Source organism: Trichomycterus rosablanca, chromosome 13 (genome assembly GCF_030014385.1).
Source record: "Trichomycterus rosablanca isolate fTriRos1 chromosome 13, fTriRos1.hap1, whole genome shotgun sequence".
NCBI lineage: Eukaryota > Metazoa > Chordata > Actinopteri > Siluriformes > Trichomycteridae > Trichomycterus > Trichomycterus rosablanca.
In genome coordinates, this window is record NC_086000.1 from 5,204,312 (window position 1) to 5,219,855 (window position 15,544).

General features: G+C 40.9%; 1 protein-coding gene across 3 annotated transcripts; it reads left to right on the plus strand.

Annotated features, from left to right (window-relative positions):
- The first annotated feature begins 210 nt into the window (after positions 1 to 210).
- Positions 211 to 14,714, plus strand: LOC134325456 (synaptosomal-associated protein 23-like). Of its 3 annotated transcripts, none has more exons than XM_063007656.1 (8): positions 211 to 306; positions 9,114 to 9,228; positions 11,612 to 11,653; positions 11,770 to 11,818; positions 11,923 to 12,040; positions 12,131 to 12,286; positions 13,145 to 13,289; positions 13,842 to 14,714. In XM_063007656.1, the coding sequence occupies exons 2-8, from the start codon at positions 9,172 to 9,174 to the stop codon at positions 13,899 to 13,901; spliced, it is 627 nt and encodes a 208-aa protein (XP_062863726.1). In that variant the 5' UTR covers positions 211 to 306; positions 9,114 to 9,171; the 3' UTR covers positions 13,902 to 14,714. The 3 variants fall into 3 exon arrangements, with proteins under 3 accessions (XP_062863726.1, XP_062863725.1, XP_062863727.1); XM_063007655.1 differs by lacking the exon at positions 211 to 306 and adding an exon at positions 329 to 545; XM_063007657.1 differs by lacking the exon at positions 211 to 306 and adding an exon at positions 331 to 568.
- The last annotated feature ends 830 nt before the right edge of the window (positions 14,715 to 15,544 follow it).

Here is a 15,544-nt window from a genome sequence, read left to right on the forward strand (position 1 = left end):
TGTAGCTCAAATTGCTGAAGAAGTTAATGCTGGTTCTGATAGAAAGGTGTCAGAATACACAGAGCATCGCAGTTTGTTGCGTATAGGGTTGCAAAAGGGGGACCAACTCAATATTAGGAAGGTGGTCATAACGTTATGCCTGATCGGTGTAGTTGAGCTAGTTTGCGCATGCGCGTTGGGTAACGCTTCTCATATGACCGGACATGCGCACAGCTGACAGCTGTCTGAAGGAATTTGGTAAAGTTGTTGAGAGAGCAGATAACAGCTGGAATAGCAGGAAATTCCGTTTTTATTCCACCTACAGCAGTAAGTAGCGAGCGAACACCTCTCAGCGACAATTACACAGTTTATTTACAGTTTATTTACTATGTTTGTATTCTGCTGCGTTTTAACGTAAAGAGGAACTAACTTAGCAACTCCGGCTAGCAAAAAAAAAAACTCAGCTATGCTAAATTATTAGCATGCAGTGAAACGTAGTTGACGACTGTTTATTTTGGACTGCGTAAACACGAAAGCAGGACAGAGTGAAACGCCATGAAAAAGCAGTAAGTACGGACTTCAGGTTAAAGTGAGTAAACTGGTGGACACAATGGATAACAAACTGATTTTCCTTACTAACCAGTCGGATTGGAGCTGATGCTGGTGTGTGTTGTTGGGTGTGGGCCGTCAGTGACTCGACATTCATTCAATGTCTGTTTTTACCACCGATTTATCCTATATAGGTGGGTACAATTCACTGGGCGAAAGGCAGGAAATACCCCGGATTGGGCAGTTGTTAAGCAGTACTGTTAAGGTACTGGACTAGTAAGCAGAATGTTGCTGGTTCAAACCCCACCACTGCCAGGTTGCCACTGTTGGACCCTTGAGCAACACCCTTAACCCCCGATTGCTTAGACTGCAAGTCGCTTTGGATAAAAGTAGGGCTGGGCGGTATTCGTATGGATTTTTTCATATACCCCAACACTGTAGCATAGTTAATACAACAGCTCTAGGCTTCATTAGGCAGCAAATCATATACAACCCAAAATCAGAAGAAGTTGGGACAGTATGGAAAATGCAAATAAAATAAAAACACACTGTTCCACCTACACAGAAAGGACTGACACGCTCTACCTAGGGATCAAACCCAAGCGACAGTGCTACTCACAGAGCCACCGTGCTGCCTCTCGGTGGAATTACTGATTAACATGACACATGTCTGTGTGAAGCTGAGGAACACCTATATACCACAGACCGCTTTGGCAAACATTAATGTTTGTGATCTTGTGTCTAACCACTGTGCCACCCTGCTGGAGAATGCTGGCATGTAGGGATGTAATGATACACTCTACCCTCGATGCGATGCGATTCACGATACTGGGTTTCACGATATGATTTTTTCCCGATTTTTTTTAAACAAAGTGAAATTGAAGACAGATTATGACAAAGTTTCCTTTTATTATTTCTCTTTAAATAAAATAAAATACTGTATTTGTGCTTATCTTTTATTTATCTAAATAATAAATGCCCTTTTATTACAAACTATGCAAAACAATGCTGCACATTTCCCTTTTTGTGTAAAAATAAAAACAAATCCCACATTAAATAAATAAATGAATAATACAAATAAAGAAAGTATCATGCCAGCTGTAGCCTAGTGGTTAAGGTACTGGACCAGTGATCAGAGGGTCGCTGGTTCAAGCCCCACCAATGCCAGGTTGCTGCTGTGTGGCCCTTGAGCAAGGCACTTAACCCTCAATTGCTCAGACTGTACACTGTAGCTGTAATGTAAGTCGCTTTGGATAAAGGCGTCTGCTAAATGCTGAAAATGTAAATGTAAATAAATAAATTAGGCTGGAAAATTCCGAACCTGGCAACCCTGTCGTCAACCAGGTGAGGTAAATTAAAGTGAATATCTCTGCTGTTTAAAGTGAATATCGATTCATTATACCTGTAAATCGATTTGAATCGTTACACATGTGAATCGATTTTTAACTGTCTTGTGCATTGTTACATCCCTACTGCCACGGTAATGCAAATGATTAATATTTATAAAGCAGTTCATGCAGATACTCATCTATATCTAATGATCTTATCTAAGAGTTTCAGAGCTGTTTGTATTTTTATACAATTTGTACATAATCGACATCTAAATATACATTATGTGCATCAAGTAGTTGGATTTAAGCTTAAAACTGCTGATTGGTGGAATCATGTGATGGTCCTGCATGGTCAGTAGTGGCTTTCTATGTAGGTTAACATCAAAGCTAATTTTAACTAATTTAAATGTCTGCATGCATCATGTTGTCTTATCACTGTCTGAGTGTTTTGCATTAAACGGTGCCCCAGAAGCAGAGTCTTGACATCTCGGGAAACCAGTTTATGTAGAAAAACTGGAAGAGTTTTTTAATGTCTAATAAAACGCAGCGCACGTGTGAGCAGAAATTTTGCGACAGAATGAGTAATTTTGTGAGGTCGGACTACTGAACAAACTAGGACAACATATGCAACCGTATGTTGTGCTGTAAACCGGATTTGTTTTGAATCAAAAGCATTTATGCGTTTGTTCGGTGTCCTGTCTTAGTATCTGTACCGTATGTTGCAGTTCTACATGGCACACAAAAAGGAAATAAATGACAGTTGAGAGGAACTGAAGAGGAAACGTTGTTTTTCCTGTAAAATTGGAACCAGAAATTTTAAACTGGTCATTGCTTCTTTTATAGTATTTTCCCCATAAACTAAAGAACTGGTCGTGCCACCTTTAGCAGCAACAAATACAACCAAACACTTTTGGTAACTGGAGATTCGTCTTTTTTATTGCTGTTGAGCTTTTAGGCCTTCAAGCATAAACCGCCCATTTAAGGTCCTGGAACAGTGTAGGGATTTAATTCAACACATTGTCACTCTGTGTAGATTGTTCTTTGGATTGTCTTGTTGCCACACCACCATGCCTTAAAACAGCAAAGCGTTCCAACACCATCGCACAACCACCATCACTTTTAACTGTTGATCTCATATTTTTATTGTAAGACGATGTTGGCTCTGTTACCAATGTGGTGGCACGGTTGCCTCACAGCAAGAAGGTCCGGTTTCCTCCCACAGTCCAAAGACATACAACAAGTGAGATGAACTGGAGATGAATCTTGTGTAACCAGTAACTACCGTTTCTGTCATGAATGTTACCAAAGAGTGTAAAACATGACGTTAAAATCCTAATAAATAAACAAACAAACTATTCCCAATGCGATCAATATTTTCTAAATTGTTACTCTTTTGACTAATCAGTTCCAAAGACATTATTCTTAAGGGTATGGGAGTCAGGTCAGTCCAAAATACCTCCATCAATGGTTCCTTCACACATATGCAGTCACCCATTATTAGTGCTGGTCCCAAGCCCAGACAATAATATGGGGGTAAGGGCTTCATTAAACTGCTTTTTTCTTTTAATGATTTAGGTTTAAAAGTCCTATTTGTACTGTGTAATGTTTGAGCTTTCTTAAAACACCTTGACCAGTTCAGCAAAACAACAGGTTTCCTTACAATCCTAATTTAAATCCATATTCATTTAGCCGTCTACCTTACATGCTAATAATGCAGGTGAGCACCATACTTACTGTACACTAGAATTTTATTTTTTCCAGTGGTCTGAATACACTGTTGGTTGGGCAGTTCCAGCGTTAGGTGACGTTTAAACTCGTTGACTTGCAAATGCCTCACTGCCCTCACTAGCCCAGTCAGCAACATTGAAGCGATTTGCATATCAGCTCATGTCACCTCCCAGAGAGAACTGGTGTCGTATTAGAATGTGTTTTGTTTGTTGGTAATCGATTAGGCCGATTAATTTCTTTACTTGAGGTCAAGTGTTAAGCTGTTATTTAGATCTGATAGTTGGAATGGGACGGACATGTACCACCAAGAACATTAAAGTACAGAAAACCCAGTTTGAACGCAACATACAGTGTATCACAAAAGTGAGTACACCCCTCACATTTCTGCAAATATTTCATTATATCTTTTCATGGGACAACACTATAGACATGAAACTTGGATATAACTTAGAGTAGTCAGTGTACAGCTTGTATAGCAGTGTAGATTTACTGTCTTCTGAAAATAACTCAACACACAGCCATTAATGTCTAAATGGCTGGCAACATAAGTGAGTACACCCCACAGTGAACATGTCCAAATTGTGCCCAAAGTGTCAATATTTTGTGTGACCACCATTATTATCCAGCACTGCCTTAACCCTCCTGGGCATGGAATTCACCAGAGCTGCACAGGTTGCTACTGGAATCCTCTTCCACTCCTCCATGATGACATCACGGAGCTGGTGGATGTTAGACACCTTGAACTCCTCCACCTTCCACTTGAAGATGTGCCACAGGTGCTCAATTGGGTTTAGTCCATCACCTTTACCTTCAGCTTCCTCAGCAAGGCAGTTGTCATCTTGGAGGTTGTGTTTGGGGTCGTTATCCTGTTGGAAAACTGCCATGAGGCCCAGTTTTCGAAGGGAGGGGATCATGCTCTGTTTCAGAATGTCACAGTACATGTTGGAATTCATGTTTCCCTCAATGAACTGCAGCTCCCCAGTGCCAGCAACACTCATGCAGCCCAAGACCATGATGCTACCACCACCATGCTTGACTGTAGGCAAGATACAGTTGTCTTGGTACTTCTCACCTGGGCGCCGCCACACATGCTGGACACCATCTGAGCCAAACAAGTTTATCTTGGTCTCGTCAGACCACAGGGCATTCCAGTAATCCATGTTCTTGGACTGCTTGTCTTCAGCAAACTGTTTTCGGGCTTTCTTGTGCGTCAGCTTCCTTCTGGGATGACGACCATGCAGACCGAGTTGATGCAGTGTACGGCGAATGGTCTGAGCACTGACAGGCTGACCTCCCACATCTTCAACCTCTGCAGCAATGCTGGCAGCACTCATGTGTCTATTTTTTAAAGCCAACCTCTGGATATGACGCCGAACACGTGGACTCAACTTCTTTGGTCGACCCTGGCGAAGCCTGTTCCGAGTGGAACCTGTCCTGGAAAACCGCTGTATGACCTTGGCCACCATGCTGTAGCTCAGTTTCAGGGTGTTAGCAATCTTCTTATAGCCCAGGCCATCTTTGTGGAGAGCAACAATTCTATTTCTCACATCCTCAGAGAGTTCTTTGCCATGAGGTGCCATGTTGAATATCCAGTGGCCAGTATGAGAGAATTGTACCCAAAACACCAAATTTAACAGCCCTGCTCCCCATTTACACCTGGGACCTTGACACATGACACCAGGGAGGGACAACGACACATTTGGGCACAATTTGGACATGTTCACTGTGGGGTGTACTCACTTATGTTGCCAGCTATTTAGACATTAATGGCTGTGTGTTGAGTTATTTTCAGAAGACAGTAAATCTACACTGCTATACAAGCTGTACACTGACTACTCTAAGTTATATCCAAGTTTCATGTCTATAGTGTTGTCCCATGAAAAGATATAATGAAATATTTGCAGAAATGTGAGGGGTGTACTCACTTTTGTGATACACTGTATGTTCAGGAATTAAGCTAGGTATAAATAAAACATGTGAAAACACTTTAGTCTGTTATATCATCGTGGAGTCATTTTGGCCAACTCTTTCCATAAACTGCCTGTTTAAGATCCTGCCACAGCATCTTAACAACTTTGACCAATTTTTAACCTTAATTTGATTTTTTGCTGCTATGGGTGGCATGGTGGCCTGTCGCCTCACAGCAAGAAGGTCCTGGGTTCGATCCCCAGGCGGGGCGGTCCGGGTCCTTTCTGTGTGGAGTTTGCATGTTCTCCCCGTGTCTGCGTGGGTTTCCTCCGGGTGCTCCGGTTTCCTCCCACAGTCCAAAAAATGCAGCCAGGCTAATTGGAGACACTGAATTGTCCTATAGGTACCTGGCTGCTAGGGTGCATAAACCAGTGCATTATAGTGCCGGTCCCAAGCCTGGATAAACAGATAAATGTGTCCAATAGACAATAGTGCATGGCGCACGTGAATGAACCCTACCTGAACTCACGAAGGAATACGGTATTCCAAGACATTCGCGGTTAAGAAGCTTAATGAAACAACATAGACATGCAACATCGCGATAGTGCTGCTGTGGTATCACATTGTACAAACCACATTTTTGTTTTGTGCCAGTTTTAAGTATTCCCAAACTTTTGATGATTTTACAATCTGCCTCTGACTCACATTTTTTAAGACTGCGCTTAATGCTGCCAACCCGTGACTGGACCAAATACGACTTAGGTCATGTACGCAGCAAGTAGTGCTGAGGGAAATCAAATCACTGCACTAACAGTCTAATATGGTGGTAGTACAATGTTTTGATCCTTAATGCTTTTTAAGGTTTTCGCCAGACCTAACAGACCCACGTCTTCCAAAAAGTGTTAATGAGACTTCATTGTGCTCTTGGGAGATGCTAACAGTGGTCGCATTGTTGTTCACAGTTTCCCAGAGCTTTGTTTATTGTTTATTAGGGTTTTAACGTCATGTTTTACACTTTTGGTTACATTCATGACAGGAACGCTAGGAACACAAGATGCATCAGTTCACAAGGTCATATCGAACACAGTCATGGACAATTTAGTATCTCCAATTCACCTCACTTGCACGTCTTTGGACTGTGGGAGGAAACTGGAGCACCCGGAGGAAAACCACACGGACACGAGGAGAACATGCAAACTCCATCGAACCCAAGAGGTGACAGTGCTACCCACCGAGCCACCATGCTGCCCTCCCAGAGCTTTTTTTTAGAAATTACTTAGTAATCGAAGTGCCTAAGTGTTAACCTTTTAATAATGTTTTCTTCCTCTTTAGGAGAATTTAGTTTGATATTTAAAACTTTGTAAAAATGTACTTGTGCTTACTTGTGTGTCTGTGAAAGTAAAGCACCACAATACCACAACATAAGAGGCTGAGCCGGAACTTCACTTTCACACAAATTTACACACATAAACAACACACTGCACTTCAAATGCATCTTTCCCACAATGCATATTTCTTTTATTCTTCACTTTGAAACATTGTTCATGGGTTTTAAGTATTGACATGAACGAATTTCAATAATGGCTTATTTGTCCCATAATGACACAGAAAAGACTCATACAACCTTAATTCGGATGTCTAGCATTCAAGATTAATTAAAAATCCACTGAGACATACTCACTAATGCATGCTTTGATGATAGTCCAGTGCTGGTTTTGGAAATGGCCTAATTATTGTTGATGGGAAATACATGTCTGGTAAAACAATGGTGCTAGTATGTTCTGTTGTATGAAGGTATGATATGGACCAGTAGATCAGCTGCCCTTAGCACCCAACTTGAAAACAAATCAGTTTAAACATTTGTTGAATTCCAAAGGGTTGGGACATGAGGTAAACTGCTAATAAAAACAGAAAGCAGTGATTTGTAAACTGAATTAAAAAGATAGAAGACATAAAAGAGATAGCTAATGTTTTACTGTAATAGTTTGATAGATTTTTGTAAATATATGCCATTTCTAATTTGTTGCCTCCAACACATTCCAAAAAAAAAAAAGTCCTAAAGGGCTAAAATTTCTACAAAGTGATGTAAAAGACTCGTGCGTTATCCCAAACGTTTTTGGGTTTCAATGAAATCTCTGTGGGTAAAGGGCAAGGCTGAAAACCAATATTGACAGTCTATAGCAATACCTTCAACCAAGCCAAAATAAAAACAATCCCCAATTTCTTGGAAAAATTGGTCTAAAAGAGCTCATTTAAAAAACAAGATATAAGAACAACACTTGACGAGAACTATAGACCGACAGACGAGAATTACCTGCAGTGAATATAACCACTGGGAAGTATGAATTAACGAATAAATACAAAGCATAGCATGTTTCTATAATGAATACAACCACATGGGCTCAGAAATACATCAGAAGACCCTTGCCAGTCCCCACATCTGCTAACTCAGATGAGTTTTAAGACTCTACTATATCAAATAACAGCAATCGATAATATCCAGAAATGTCTTCATAGCTTTTTTGACTGTTTGGCAGTTTAACACCACCAATCCAAAGCAAATTCTGATATTTCAAACAATAAACCTCTCTCTGTCGCCTCTAGTATACAGAAGCCTTGTGTTTTAGCTTTACTAAGTTAACAAAGAAATAACTTTGGTCATGTCTGTGGGTGGGCCTGTGACATTCACACTTATACACACACATAAACCACATATAATCTCCTGTTGTGACGTTTTCTTATCAAACTGCGAAGCATTTGGCCAAATACTAGCAGCCCAGTAGCAATATGTGTTTTAGGGGGTCTGGTGTCTTTTGGTTTCATCTCTACCATTGTAATAACATCTCGTTTCATTGTCATTAAACAATAAGAAGACTCAAATAGAGTATAATGGATATCAAGAATTTAACGGTCTACAGATTTCTTCAAAATTATAGTAAAACAGGTTGTACGTATAATTTGGTCCTCCCACAGTTGCTTCACAGCAAGAAGGTTCTGGGTTTGATTCCTAGGTGCAGCAACCTGGGACCCTCCTATATGGAGTTTGCATGTTCTCCCCATGCCTGTGTGGGTTTCCTCAGGGTGCCCCGGTTTCCTCCCACAGTCCAAAGACATGCAAATGAGGTGAAATGAAGATACAGAATTGTCTGTGATTGTGTAATTACCTGTCCTGTCATGAATGTAACCAAAGTATGTAAAACACGACATGAAAAATAAAAAATAAATGAATTCCACCGTAGAAAATCTTTGTTACATCTATATTGGATTACTGCAACTTTATCATCTTTCGTTTTCAAAACTAAGCCTAAAACACATTTATGGATTAGCTTTTAATAGCTGTTATGAATTATGGGCTGTGGTTACTGACGCTGTATGTTACGTTTGTTCAACATAAATGTGTGGACGTGGTGAACGGAAGGGGGAAATCTCTAAGCCTTAGGTTTTAAATGTGCTATTTAAATACAGTTTTACTTACTTACTGATAACATGGTAACATTTCATATTCTTGTACTAAACATTTCTTATTCATGCACTAAATGTTATGATTTTGGTATCTGTTTGGTTCCTATTTTCCATGTGTTTTCTGTCACGTTTTGACCTCCCATTTCTGTCCCTCAGACCCCAGAGTTTAGAACTCGGTGCCAAAGACAAAGCGGACAATTTTGACACCAGCAAAATGGCAGAAATGTCGGTGGAAGAAATGACAATGAGAGCCAACCAAGTGACCGATGAGGTATGTACGTTCAGTAGTCATTAACCATTAACTCCGAGTCTGTTGAGCACCACCTGTTGGTGGCTGACACAAATGTGCAGGTTTTATTCACATTAGTTGTAATCACAGACCCTGTTTTCCTGTTTAGCTCCATGTGAGAATTATTCACCCACTGTAATTGTCTGTTTTCATATCTTTTCCCTGCTTTTTTACTCTTATGCATTGTTTTTTTTTCAGCTGTTTGTGTTCCTCCCATGTCCCATGTTACTCTCAATTCCTATACTTTTTATTCCTCTTATCATATCTCTATTGTCTTTTGTTTTCCTCGTCTTATATTTTCCCTACATTGTTTTTCGTGTTTCTAATATTTTTCCCCCTCATTCTTGCCTTCCATCTTTAATCCTGCACAGCCTATAAATGTTAAATACATTTTATTGCCTTAAATTGCATAATAATGTACTTTCCTGTGCTGTAATCTAAACCTTTCTGAACTTTGTTTGACCAGCTTTTACCCTTTTCTGCATTTTCTCTCTCTTTTCTCTCTGCCTTCCGAGCGACTGAGAGGAGCTTTTTCTGCTGTGCATAATCAATGTTGGGTACTAACAGCATGAAAGATGCCTGTTGCCCTTGAAGGACAGCTTGGGTGACATGGGGTAAACTAATAATATAATAATAACACCTTTACTACTGCTTATGGAAGATTGATCGTTTTGTTTGGTAGATTTCACTGTTGAAATTTTCACTACTGCATGACCTCTTCCCACTATCAAGTGTGTTACACACACACACACACACACACACTATTCGAATGTATATTGGAGTTATTGAGCTTGGCTATTTGTATCAGTAAATCCAGTATGTTATACAGCCCTACATTGGTTGCCCATTTGAGCAGAAATACAACATCTTTTAATACATATTTAACTATCATGATTGCTTAAATGCAGCAGCCAATACAATCAAATAAAGTTTATTATAGTGCCTTTGCTCTTTGTGTTTGTCTTGCTGTTTTACACGGTTCCTTTGTTTGGTCAGCCATGTAAAGCATAATTTTTAAATAAGTCTTGTGTCATTAGCCAGCAGGGGAACTAGTATAAGTTCCATGACATTTGCAGCTCAGGACCTGTGCATACTATGAGGCAAACTAGTAACCCCATTAAACCTCATTGAAATCTCTAGATGAAGTTTTTGTGCACCATGTGACAGTACGTTTACAGCTGCAATAGAGATCCCTCCTCACTGCAGCAAACTCCTATCCTGACGAAGCAGGGCTGTACTTTCACTCACTTTTTTTACCGCTTATCCAATCAGGGTCATGGGGGGTAGTTGCTGGAGCCTATCCCAGCTTTTCAATGGGTGCAAGGCACACAGCAACACCCTGGACGGGGCACCAGTCCATCGCAGGGCAGACACTCATACACACACACACACACACACACACACTCATACACACACCCATTCACCTATAGGGCAATTCAGGGTCTTCAATTAACCTGACTGCATGTTTTTGGACTGTGGGAGGAAACCGGAGCTCCCGTAGGAAACCCACATAGACACGGGGAGAACCTGCAGACTCCACACAGGAAGGACCTGGACCGCCCCAACTGGGGATCTTTTCTGTACAGACTCATGCCTAAAAGCCTTGGAAACACCTTGACACAGACCACCACATTATATCTGAGATATTGACCAAAGACAAAGAATTAAAAGAACAGCTAAATGAAGTTGTCTACTGTTGGATTCCAAGCCACATTGGAATTCCAGGCAATGAAAGAGCAGAACGAAGTGCTAGAACGTCGATGGAAGATAAGATCACAACTCGAACAAACCCCCACACAGACACCTTTCCAAAAAACACACCCCGTCCAACACTTCTTTTCACCCACAAATGGACGGTGCGAACAGGGATCAGTATTGCGCACTGATCACAAGTCAGGCACTGATCTTTATTATGTCCTGTTTCTGTGCATGTGCCTTCAGCCAGCCAGCAGAGGCCGCTGTTGCAACTGTAATAAGGAATGCATTTGGTCTGGCTGCCATTAGACATAGCCAATGATGTCTGTATGGACGCCCTGCTGATCGATAGACATGATGATACCAACATGTAAAACGAAATATAACACATTTAATAATTAATTTACCAGGGTTTATAGAGCAGTGACAAAAACACAAATGTCTACTGACTTTGTAAACTGTCATTACAAAAGGTTAATTTCACTAATGAATTATTAATATAAATGCATTTTAGCCATGATAACACATCACACCCAGGCTCCATGTCCTTCATTTGTGATACTCTAGTAGGCTTAAGTAAAATTAAACACCTTATCCCCATAATCCTGTGTGCTTTTATACATGTTGTGGAGATTTTTTTTAATGCTTATTAATGTTTTTTCCCCCCCAGTCACTTGAAAGTACAAGGCGGATGCTGCGCCTGGCAGAGGAGGTGAGAGCTTTTATGCCTACAAGTCTCATTCTGCCCAAATCAGCTTAACTTGGCAGCTGAGAAAAAGAGTATAATTATTAACTAATTGACCTATTCTTAATACGTCTGTATTTCAGAGCCAGGAGACGGGAACCAAAACCATGGTCATGCTCGACCAGCAGGGAGGTAATTCCAGCTGCTAAAATTGGGAAGGGAGCGTTTTAGCAAATGTGTATTTTCAAGCCAGTGATATCATAGTAACACGTTTGACCCACGTCTGTTGGTGACAGAGCAACTGAAGCGTGTGGACCAGGGCATGGACCAGATCAACAAGGACATGAGACAGGCTGAGAAGAATCTGACTGACCTGTCTAAGTGCTGTGGCCTCTGTGTCTGTCCCTGTGATAGGTAAGAGCTGGGCTTAACATTTGTTTTATAAACTGCCAGCTGCTTGTGATTGTATTGTATTATTTAATGTCGGTAATGCTTAACTTTCAGAGTACGGTCCATTGAGAATGACGGGCGGTATAAGCGTGCCTGGGGCAGCGGAGGTGACAACAGCTCAGAGGGAGGTCAGGGGGGCGTGATTTCTAACCAGCCGTCGAGCCTCCAAAATGGCCAGACTGTGACATCTTCCGGTCCTTATATCAAGAGGTGATTAAAAATGGCTTTACTGCAGTTACACTATAGAGCTCATCTGAATATTGTGTGTTTGTAATGTGCAATGAGAACGCAAGATACGGGGTGAGGGGAAACCTGGGGGGAGGAGTGTAAAAACGTGACACAGGGGCATAATATAGTTTCTGTCCGAATACATCAGCACACAAGCTTTACAGTATTTGTGATCTTATCGTCCACGCCAAACCATAATACGTATGCTGCATTGCAAACATAATTATTAACCTCCAACTCACTACAGAACAGACGATCCCTGCTGGTCGCGTAGTGCTTTTACGCTGCACATCATCGCTCGCTTATTGTTGACGTGAACTGTACAGTGATCTGACGACTTGGAAAGTCGTGTAGTGTCATTAAGAAAACCATTAATCAGCTAAAACAAGACTGCTAAAACAAAGATCCAAGTCCATAGTACAACCCCAAATCAGAAAAAGTTGGGACAGTATTAAAAGTGCCAGTCAAACCTTACATATGTGTTTCTTACATATACTTTGACTGTTATTTCATATACAGGCCACTTCTCAGCGTCTGTCTGCCGTCTTAGTTTGTACTGTTTACTGTCAACTACAGTCTGTCTGTTGGCTGCACTGTATTATCGCTGCTCTGTTTATTGCTTACTGTCTTATGCACTAGAACCAAAATACATTTGTATGAGCACTTCAGCCAGGCTATAAAGATCTTATGATTCTAACCATGGACATGTGGTTGCAACTGATGGTTTTATGATTTCTTGAGATTTGCTTTAGACTCAGGAGTTTCAGGAAACTGAATCAAGTTAATGAATGAGCAATTAAACACTTTATAAAGCAAAATGCTTTTCTTTCTCTGTGTCAGGATAACAAACGATGATCGTGAAACTGAGATGGAGGAAAATCTAGATCAGGTGGGCAGCATCATCGGCAATCTGAAGACTATGGCTCTAGACATGGGCAATGAGATCGACAACCAAAACAAGACCATCGACCGCGTTACTGAGAAGGTAATCCTACACATAATTCAGTTTCTCTTGTATAGTGTTAAGTGTTTGTTGGTGCTAAGACTAACACCTATTTGACAAACAAACACTTCATGTATCACTACAGCAAACAGTCTGAACACACAGTGACACACCCTCTTTTCAGCTATAACAGCATCCAGGCTTCACAAGAGAATATATGTTTAACTAAATGGCCGGATGGCCTGGCAATACGTGTTCCAATTCATCCCAAAGTGAAACAGATGTCCACATACATTTGGCCATGTAGTGTATGACCAAGCAATGAAGCTGTGCCACAAAGCTGTACTAAGCTGTAACTAAACAAACGTTGGTAAACAGTGGTAAACCGGCGACAGGGTCATGGGCGGCCAAGGCTCATTGACGCACAAATTGCTGAAGAAGTTAATGCTGGTTCTAATAGAAAGGTGTCACAATAGACAGTGCATCACAGTTACAGGGCTGTTTTGGCAGCAAATTGGGCACCAACACAATATTATTAGTCATAATGTTTTGCCTGATCGGTGTGTATTGATTTTTTTCTTCTTCTCTTTTTAGGCGGACATGAATAAAGTTCGCATTGATGAAGCCAACCAGAGAGCCAACAAGCTTCTGTAGAGAAGAGATGTCTACAAAATATTACGCGATCTTTTCTTTTCCTCTCTCACACACACACACACACACACACACACACACACACACACACGTCTGGGGTGTAACGATACACAATTTTTATGAGAAACAGCTGTATATTTCAAAGAACTATTATAACATCTAATGCAAATCAATTAGCATATAGCTACTTTCTTCACAAATAAGTAGTAAACTTATGCGTATATAAATCTTAGTCACATATTAGTGTATGTACCTTGTATGATATAAGCCCTAAGCCGTAGATGTGCTGACTTTGTGTGCTCAAGCTTTTTTTTCTTTTGAACTGATTTTTGTGAGCTCAAGCTTAAAGTCCAGCTTGCACCAACGATGCAGGGGTTGTACCACCCATATGTGCATCATTCCACCTTTTATATTCAGCTGTACCCACATTTAGCATTAGAAATGCCTTATTGTATCACAGCTATTCTGTAAATAGAAATAAGCACACTCGCTGCCTCGGTCAAGTGTACTTATCTGCGAGACAAATGCTGGACACGTGTAATTATGCTAGCATCTCTGTTTTATTTCTGTCCTGTCTCTCTCTATAATTGGAGGATTGCTGTTTCGTTTCACGATGTCTGGGTCAGCACTGAGTATTTCATTTTATATTTCTAAAGAAGTTGAAGACCTAACGTTTCTCATATTTACCCACTCTAGGATAATTTGTTATCTGATTATTTTAATGAATATTTGCCATCGATTGTCTACATATTTAGTTATGAAGGTTTTATCACCTGCCTTGTGAATAACAATAATAAAGTCATGTTTATTTAATGACCTCTCAGAGCCCATCCAGTCGTTTGTGGCCTAAAATAAATAGATCTATTGGGTGGGGGCGATGTAAGAAGTTATCTATTATTGATCTAATAAAGCCAATACATTTACTGTACTTGGAATCCTTACCAGCAGAGGGCGGCATAGCTGCTGTTTAATTTAGGACCAATAGAACGCCCTTATTTACATTTTAAGCAGACGCCTTTATTCAAAGTGGCTTACAGTACTAAGCAAATGAGGGTTAAGGGCCTTGCTCAAGGGTCCAACAGCAGCAACCTGGCAGTGGTGGAGCCTGAACCTACAACCTTCTGATTACGAGTCCAGTACCTTAACCACTAGGCCACAACTGCTTTTATTTGTCATACATACATACATACACACATACAGCACAATAAAATGTCTTCATTGGGGTCAATGAACCTGAACCTGTGGTAGTGTGTGTTGTGCAGGTATGAGTGGATCATAACATGTACACTCACTGTCCACTTTATTAGACACTCCTACCTAGTTGGTCCACCTTGTAGATGTAAAGTCAGAGACGATCGCTCATCTATTGCTGCTGTTTGAGTTGGTCATCTTCTAGACCTTCATCAGTGGTCACAGGACGCTGCCCACGGGGCGCTGTTGGCTGGATATATTTGGTTGGTGGACAATTCTCAGTCCAGCAGTGATAGTGAGGTGTTTTAAAAACTCCAGCAGCGCTGCTGTGTCTGATCCACTCATACCAGCACAACACACACCAACACACCACCACCATGTCAGTGTCACTGCAGTGCTGAGAATCATCCACCACCTAAATAATACCTGCTCTGTGGTGGTCCTCTGGGGGTCCT

Bases quoted from the DNA above. Each gene is read 5' to 3' on its own strand.
- LOC134325456 (XM_063007655.1), top strand. The intron at 9,229-11,611 runs GTATGTACGTTC...TTTCCCCCCCAG, and splicing joins CCAACCAAGTGACCGATGAG to TCACTTGAAAGTACAAGGCG. The intron at 11,654-11,769 runs GTGAGAGCTTTT...TCTGTATTTCAG, and splicing joins TGCTGCGCCTGGCAGAGGAG to AGCCAGGAGACGGGAACCAA.